At 30.2% G+C, this 9,043-nt stretch overlaps 2 protein-coding genes across 4 annotated transcripts in view; one reads left to right on the top strand and one right to left on the bottom strand.

Moving 5' to 3' along the window:
* RtGEF (Rho-type guanine nucleotide exchange factor) overlaps positions 1-9,043 on the bottom strand; it is a 37,618-nt gene that overhangs the window by 20,616 nt on the left and 7,959 nt on the right. The window contains exons 8-9 of one of the 2 annotated variants that reach the window (XR_011544980.1): positions 5,033-5,859; positions 4,754-4,899 (exon numbers count right to left, since the gene is read on the bottom strand). The gene's annotated coding sequence lies outside the window, so the exon portion shown is untranslated. Of the gene's footprint in view, positions 1-4,745; positions 4,900-5,032; positions 5,860-9,043 lie in introns of those variants that run through there. The other variant, XR_011544981.1, reaches the window with a different exon arrangement.
* Positions 1,563-5,147, top strand: LOC139096497 (dual oxidase maturation factor 1-like). Of its 2 annotated transcripts, none has more exons than XM_070648220.1 (5): positions 1,563-1,957; positions 2,648-2,909; positions 3,257-3,614; positions 3,678-4,367; positions 4,424-5,147. In XM_070648220.1, the coding sequence occupies exons 2-5, from the start codon at positions 2,687-2,689 to the stop codon at positions 4,500-4,502; spliced, it is 1,350 nt and encodes a 449-aa protein (XP_070504321.1). In that variant the 5' UTR covers positions 1,563-1,957; positions 2,648-2,686; the 3' UTR covers positions 4,503-5,147. The 2 variants fall into 2 exon arrangements, with proteins under 2 accessions (XP_070504321.1, XP_070504320.1); XM_070648219.1 differs by having other exon boundaries at positions 2,665-2,909; positions 4,424-5,146.

Here is a 9,043-nt window from a genome sequence, read left to right as displayed (position 1 = left end):
TTTATAATCTTTAAAAAAAATGATCTTGTTAATACAAACTAAGGCAAACAGCACAAGTCGTGGCTACGGCCTACGTACTTGTGGACAAAGTTAGCTTTAGACCAAAGGGACTGTTTCATTTTATTTCACTAAAGACATCAACATTATGTTCGTCATCATTGACGGGATACTGTTCATGCTAAATGTATAATTAGAGACGTGAGAATAAAAAAAACTAACGTTAATAATGAAGTTATTGCATTGAAAAATGAAAAAAATTAAGATAACAATCAGCATTTTAATGTCTTTAAAGATTATCTTTTTTAACGAAAATTATTTTGTACAATTCAAGACGTATTACATCACATCGTCGCTTATTGATATTCATAATATCAGCAGCTTTACATCAACAACAATAATAATTTCATATTTCATCAGTTGCTTCAACAACTTTCTATTTGATTTTTTTTTTATTTTCATTTCATTATTCATTTTTTACTTAGGTTTTTATCATCAATTGACACTAAAAATGAAAACGAGCTGACTTTAAAAAAGTAAATTAAGTTAAAAAATGACTGTAGATAGGTACTTAATTCACGATTAAATTTTTTAGATCCTTTGCTTCACAAAATTTGTCGGTTTATTAGACAAATTGTGCTTTCTGCGTCTGATAGTCCAGTTATTTTTGATAAAACTGATGAAAAGTGTTATGTACAATAAGTAACTTTAATGTGTGATCAAGACAGAAACCTTCTTGCAATAAAGGTAATAAGATGAAACAATCAAAAAATGTAATAAGAGCTACATCCATCAAGATAATTGATGTCATGTTTTTATGTCATGGAGTATAAAAATAAACTCTTCCGCGTTGTAAAATCTTATATCTTCAATAATAACTTCAGGGTATTAATATTCAATGTAAATATTTCTGAAACAAAATGCTGATTCCGCGTGTCGATAGGTAATTTAAAGAGACTGAATAAAACCTGTTCACAATTCAATGCAATTTTCCAACTTTTTTTACATTATGTAATTAAAGCTATGAATAGACATCCTTCCTTCTTTACTGTAAAAATTATTGAATGATGTTACGGACAATTCACTTATTACGTTACAATAATTTCTACTGTTTTAATGAAATTTACTTCCCCCAATCTCATCAGCAAACACCAGATAAATTACAGAAATCTTGAATTTTTCTCCTACTAAAATATGTAATATATACAGAAATTTGTTGATATAATTTTCTTAAGACTTTCGAGTTAGACATCGCTTAGAACCAAGAATTTCTTTAAAATTAAGTAGATAAACCTCTAATCTCGAATATTTTAATAAATTAGTGTTCATCGTAAAACCCGATTACTCATAGTTGCTCACTTGGTACACACACCTAAAATTTAATGTTTTCAAACGATAGCTTATGAGGAAAAAATAAAAACAAAGCTTTAAAACATTGAGCATTCCATGAGAAAGTAAAAAAGTTATTTCTCATTTGCAGTCGCTCAGAAACAGTTGTGCTATTCAGTCATAAATGTAAATAAATTATAAAAAAAACTATTTCCTACAAAAAAGAAAACTATATAACATAAATAATTTCAAAATTACAATTGTATGAATTTTTTAAAAGTCAATACCAAAAATTAAATAGGTATTTTAAAGTTGAATTTATAAAAATAAAAAATTATTGTTAGTAGGGAAATTTGTGAAACATAACAATGAGTTGAGAAGATGATGTCATAAGACACAAAAGAAAAAGTAAAAAAAAAAAATAATAAGGAAAAGAGTAGACAATAATACTAAAATTATCTCATATAGAAAGTGAAAACAACAATTGTGGTCTGTGAAATTATTGTTTGCATACTTAAATATATTATGAAGTTTGTTACAAGTACTGTGCAATGTAATAATTTTTAAGGGGTTAGAAAAACTATATTTTTTTAATTTATTTGGATCAAGAAATCTGATCTATATAAAAAAGGTAATTTAATACTTGTTAACTGTTAAACAGTTGAGTTAAGAGAACATTAAATTTGGAATAAAAAATATAAGATATTGCAAAGAAACACAATTTCTACAATGGATTAAAAACCATTTTCATGTCAACCATAAAAAAATTTGACTTAAAAATTTAAAACTTTGGAGAAATTATATTTTCCGACATTTTGCATTACATAAATTAGGAATGTGATTTTTAAAATTTATTAAAAAATTCTCAAAGCTCTTTGCAATTTTCCAAGGTTGTTAACAGTTATTGTTTTGAATTTGCTGAACGAACACTACAAAAAATATTTATACTAAGCTCGTACATAAGTACTCATACAATACAACATCGTCTACAGTCATTTTTTAAATTGTCGTAAAGTAACAAAAATAGTATTGAGCTAAGGAAGTATATTTGTCCTTCAATATGGTCAATGATATTCTTTTTCTACAGAGATATATGACTGGATAGACTACATTTTTCTTTACAATTTCATGTTCACATTTTGCCAGTTGTAGCCTTCAAGCAATCTTCATCTGTTTCCTTTTCTTTGTGAACTTAATATAATTTGTGTTGTCGAAGGTTCTTCCTTATCCTTATACCAATTCACAAAAATTTTAATTTATTATTCGTTGAAATTTTAGTTCAATCAAATCATGCATTTTTTTGACTAATTACTGAACTTAGTGTATCGATTTATTTAGATAATAAATAAAATCGTGCAAAATGAAGGGATGGTTCGATGCTTTTCGAGATGATGGAGCACCAACGCTTTATTCTTTTTCAAATCGAACTCCGGTTATAGGCGATGTCAACATAATTGTGGTCTCGATTTTATTCGCGACATTTTACACTGCATTTTTAGTCATCTTCCCAGGTGTCAGAAAACAGAAATTCTCGACTTTTATTACAGTAACATTAAGCTTGTTTGTTGGCTTAGTCATATTTGGTAAGTACGCTTTAAAAAATTGTTTGTGATAAAAAACCACTTGTTGTAATGTGTTTTGTTGTTAATAAGGTCATGGATAATTTATCCTAGATTCTAATTTAATGTTTTGTCTTGTATATTACTATTTATGCAAGTATTTAATTCAGCAATGAAAGCAAGAAACCATGAAATAGATACATTTAAAAAAAAAAAAATTTAAAGTAAACATAAAGTTTCTCAAAACCCTCATAAGTTTCTCATCATTAAAATTCATCATTGAATTATTTTAGACTACATTATACAATTTTTAAACAGAACAAAAATATAGATTAAAATTACTCATTCATTTTTATTTTAATTTGAAATAGTTGGTCAATTGGGTTCATCATGGCATGTTGCACATCAGAACATTATTGCACCATACAAAGCGTTTTCAAAAGAAAAAATTCCGGCTCGTATTGGTGTTCATATTGGTTTGATGCATGTTAACATAACCTTGTCTGGTTTAGCTGATGGAAATTCATCGTCAACACCTGATATTGATTTTAACGAACGATTCAATTGGAATTTAGCAAATGATATGGAAAATTCTTATAAAAATGCTTTAAAGAGAGGACTTCCTTATCCAATATTGACTGTTGCTGAATATTTTAGTCTCGGTCAAGAAGGATTTGCTTGGGGAGGACAGTATAGAGCTGCTGGATATTACGCAAGCATATGGCTATGGTAAAATGAAACAAAATAAAACGATTTACAGAATTTGCTAAATTTTTATATGATGCTTTTTAGGGGAGCATTAGCATCATGGCTTCTTATGAATCTTCTTTTAACAGCTGTTCCACGATATGGAGCATATGGAATGTGTATGACAGGAACGCTTCTTTTTGGTGCCGTAATTGGATATTATTTTATGCTTCCAAAACCTCCATTAACAATTTACATTGAAGGAGTAAAAATTGAGTTTACTTTTGGTTGGTGCTTTTACTTAGTCTTGATTGCAGCAACATTATGCTTCTTCATTGGTTTAATTATATCAGCTATTGATCTAATATGGCCACACGAATATTCAACAATATTAGAAGTTTATTATGGTACACCATATGATCGACATGTAATACTTGAAGAATCTCACGATGTGCGTTATCGAAAAAGAAATAGCAAAGGTGGCTTAGATGAACCAATAAGTCTTGGATCAAGAATTCTCAGACGATTATCTTCAAAAACACGAGAACAAACATTGAGTGATATAAATAAATTAGGAATAGACAATCAAGCATTTCAGAAAGATCAAGTGCCTAAATCTCCATGGCGTTATCCTTTCAGAAGAACTCAAGTCCCACCAATGATTCGAACTATTTCACAAGATTCAACCTCATCAATTGCATCAGCCGCAGCACACATTCAAAATGCATCAACTGCAATGCCAGGCAGTAGTTCGCATTCATTAAGACGAGACGCTTTGTCACGAATGCTGCCTCCGTAAGTTTAAATTAAATAACTTTGTAATTAATAAAAATTATTTGATTTTTATACAGACGACCACCGATTGATAGAAATAGAGATAAAGATAAGGAAAAAGACAAATCTCCAGCCATAGAACTGACAAATTGGTAGACATTGTGCAGTATTATATATTAATTGATGATTATGTGATATTAACTACTAGAAAACAGTTTTATTTATTATTTGTTACCTCTTAAAAATATTATGGATTTGAAACGTAAAAAAAATTTATACAATTTCAGATTATTGTAGTTGAAATAGACTTTTCATCATAAAAACGAATTTCCATATTAATAGAATGTTAAAAAACTTTCTTTAATGAAAATAATAAAAGAATTTCATTTGATAACTTACTTACTTACTTCCTTGACTGCGACGCATGTAGGTATATTGCCGAGCGGAGAGAACGTCTAAAGCCGGCTCTTTACTTCGAGAACTTCTGCCAGTTCGAGCAAAGGTGGTTTAGATGAGCCAATGAGTCTTGGATCAATAATTCTCAAACGATTATCTTTGAAAACACGAAAACAAACAATGAGTGATATAAGAGTAGTTAAAATAGATTTTTTATCATAAAAATAAATTCCATATTAATAGAAATAACTACATAAATGATAACTAATGAATTTTATTTGATAACTTACATCTTTAGCTGGGGCGCACGTGAATCCATTGCCACCCGAAGATATTGTCTAAGGCCGGCTCTATCCTTCGAGAACTTCTGTCAGTTCGATTCATTTGATAAATTGTCGTTTTAATCTATAAAACTTATTTTTTACGTTTTTAAAAGCCTAATGGCTGTTTTATTAAATTCAATCGAATAAATTAAAAAATAAAAACTTGTAATTTTCTAAATCTTTTATAGGAAAATAGTTAATATTGTTATTTAAAATATATTCGTTGTAAATATAGAAAATCATTCTTATTTGCAATAATTTTGCACTAGTTTTTTTTTTAATATATTAAATATTTGGATTTCAAGTATCAATTTCTCTTTTGATAAACTCGTGTGAATTTATCATTATTTTGAAGCAATTTTCTTTCATGGAATATTATTAAGGGGTCGGGACATTCGAATATTTACTTCGTAACAGTTATTGTTTGAGCCATTGCATTCAGGACTTATTGTTTTTTGTGACTTCAATCCTATTAATTTTTGCATATTTCTTTTTTTTGTAATTTTTAAATATAACCCCTTTTAGTTATTTTACTTACGTGTGCGCTGTCACAAGTAAAAAATCATTCCAGTCAAATTTAAAAATAAATTATCAATCAAATGTTTTGTAATCTTATTCACATTACGGGCTTCCACTTCCGCATTTATCAATATGATTCATGACAAGTTGCTGTAAATTTCCTCGATGAGTTCTTTCTTGGACTAACTGTGATTTGATTTCTTGCAAATCAATTTGTATTTGACGAATTGTCAAATAAAGTTGACGAAGAGTAGGAGTTTGGCCATCATCTGCAACTGTAAATACCAAACAAAACAAAAAGAAATTGTAGATGAAATTTCAAAATTTTCCAATTTTTATTAAAAATCCTTCCAAATGATCAAAATAAAAGGATGGATTCACATATAAATGTATAGAATTCTAAATTCATGAAACATTTTCTTTTTATCATTTATTTCAAATGATGATCATGTCAGTACTTTTATTTTTAAGAGTATTTTTGGCATTGATCATTGCACAATAAAACAATTGATTAGAAAAATTACATCATATATAATTTCTTTACAAAAATAACTTTAAGGCTAAACATTCTGAATCATTTGCCTTACATCAGTTACAATAGAAATTATTTTTCAAGTCATGCAAGTTCACTAAACATATGTGTCACGGAAACTTTTCCGACAAATCAAAAAATTTCAAATGAGAAAAGAGATTTATTCAGAGCATCTGTTCAACAATTAATAAGAAGTATTTGACACTTTTTCCTAAATGAATTACATATTTGTTAAATTTCAAAATTTTCAAACTGTAAAACTTTGACTAAAGCTTTAGAATTTTTTTTAGACATATTGAAACATTACAAAGAAGTAGCGACTTACAGTTCAAAAAATAATTCGACCAATATATCAATATATGAATATATTTAAATTTGGCTTAGTATGGACTAAACTGATTTCATTTAAAATTGCATTTTCATCATATATAAATAAACTGTTTCAATTTTAGAGCTAATAAGGACGACTAGGAATTATTATTTTTAAATATTCAATAAATTACATGTTTAAAAATATTACATTTTTCAAAAATTATCGTTAATTATAATTCATATAGACGTGGTCAAAAGTGAACGACGAAATTGCATTTTCAGCTCAAGGAATCAAACATCAAAGATCATGATTAGATTACAGAAATCAAGTATACCAAAAATTAAAAAAAAAAAGGCAAAAAAAGGCAAAAACCCATAGCCTATTTGCTAGTAACATTTTAGAACCGTTCAGGCTCAGTTTTAGTCAGATTTCTGACACAGAATACACATTTTAAGTAAATTCCCGGGTTTAAAAAGCACATCAGGCCGTGTCGATTACAAATTCCAAGTATTTGGGATTTGGGGTATTTTGTAAAGATTTAGGGTAGCCCTAATGCTTGGGTTTTTACCCAAGTTCTTGTACAAATCTTCATAACATAGAATTTTTCCTATATTATTATATTTTTTTATATTCATACCGTTTTCACGTGTAAATGTATTGAATTTGTTCAGATTGAAAAGTCAGTTTTATGGATTTTTCAGCAAAACTAAGCACAATGGCAAGTTTTGTTCTTTCGCAAAAAGTTTGTGCCTGGAATTCCTCACCATAATCAAAAAACAGATTTGAAATTGGTTGAGGCATTGCTGAGAACATCGAAAAATTCGCTTTCTGATAGCAAGCAACCAAACAAGTTAATCAGCAAGAACTCTCAATAACGAGACATCGCAGAGATTTCTAGTTTTTTGCAATCGATCCGTGCTGCTCTTTAGAAGAGCTGATTAAATTTTGGGGACGGCAGGAACAGTTTTTAAAAAAGCAAAAAACTTTCGTTTTCATACAAAATTTCAAAATCAATGTTTACCACGATTTTTTGAAATTTTGAACATTGCATGAAAATTCAATAAATTATTTACAGCGAAGCTTGGCCTATCTATATAGCGAAGCTGGAGCCTGATCCCTCAAACATTTGCCAAGCGAAGCTTGGCTTACCCACTGGAGCTTAATCCCTCAAACATTTGCCAATTGAAGCTTGGCCTACCCGCTGGAGCTTGATTCCTCAAACATTTGCCAAGCGAAGCTTGGGCTACCCGCTGGAGCCTGATCCCTCAAACATTTGCCAAGCGAAGCTAGGCCTACCCGCTGGAGCTTGATTCCTCAAACATTTGCCAAGCGAAGCTTGGCCTATCCGTTGGAGCTTAATCCCTCAAACATTTGCTAAGCGAAGCTTGGTCTACCCGCTGGAGCTTGATTCCTCAAACATTTGCCAAGCGAAGCTTGGCCTACCCGCTGGAGCTTGATTCCTCAAACATTTGCCAAGCGAAGCTTGGCCTATCCGCTGGAGCTTGATTTCTCAAACATTTGCCAATCGAAGCTTGGCCTACCCGCTGGAGCTTGATTCCTCAAACATTTGCCAAGCGAAGCTTGGCCTACCCGCTGGAGTCTGATCCCTCAAACATTTGCCAAGCGAAGCTTGGCCTATCCGCTGGAGCTTAATCCCTCAAACATTTGCTAAGCGAAGCTTGGCCTACCCGCTGGAGCTTGATTCCTCAAACATTTGCCAAGCGAAGCTTGGCCTATCCGCTGGAGCTTGATTTCTCAAACATTTGCCAAGCGAAGCTCAAAAGCAAATTTTTCGATTTTCTCAGCAATGCCTCAACCAATTTCAAATCTGTTTTTTGATTATGGTGAGGAATTCCAGGCACAAACTTTTTGCTATTGTGCTTAGTTTTGTTGGAAAATCCAAAAAACTGATTTTTCAATCTGAACAAATTCAATACATTCACACGTCAAAACGGTGTGAGTATAAAAAAAAAATTAACAAATATTACTACGATTTTCTTGATCATCTGGGTAGTTTAACAGAAAAATTTTTCTTGAAAATTCCATTTACGAGACTCTTTCAGTTTAGTGTAGGAAAATCCAGGCAAAAGCTTACAATTTTATATGAATATTCACTCTGATATAGGAAATTTGAGGTGAAAAGCTAAAACTTTAAAGGATTTTTTACATTTTTAAGAAAATTCTGACAAAAAAATTGCTATTTTCACTTCTTAATAAAAATCAAGATAAAGGTTCACATTTTTAAGAGTTTTATACTCTATCTGAGAAAATTAAGGTGAATAATAGCAGTTTTAAGGAATTTAAATAAGATTTAAAATAGTAAATAACAATAAATGATTGAAATTTGAATTGAATCTGGATGCGTAGGCCTAAAACTTCAGAAAACGCGCTTATTTATAATATCAAACAAAATATCTTCTTATTGAGCATTTGGGATTTTTACAAGTACTTAGGGGTCCTGGGATTTGGGTATTTGGGATTTGTACAAATCCTGAAAACACAAATAATCGACACGCCTAATCAGGCCGAAGTTTTTGTAGAACAAACTGACGAACAAAGGGCAGACAATAGCAGCTTTTCCTTCTAGGAAAATGCGCTAAAAATCTACAATTTC

This window comes from Chironomus tepperi, unplaced genomic scaffold, assembly GCF_022539635.2.
Source record: "Chironomus tepperi strain 1889 unplaced genomic scaffold, CSIRO-AGI_Ctep_v1 contig_393, whole genome shotgun sequence".
NCBI classification, from domain to species: domain Eukaryota; kingdom Metazoa; phylum Arthropoda; class Insecta; order Diptera; family Chironomidae; genus Chironomus; species Chironomus tepperi.
This window is presented reverse-complemented; position numbering and strand designations above follow the sequence as displayed.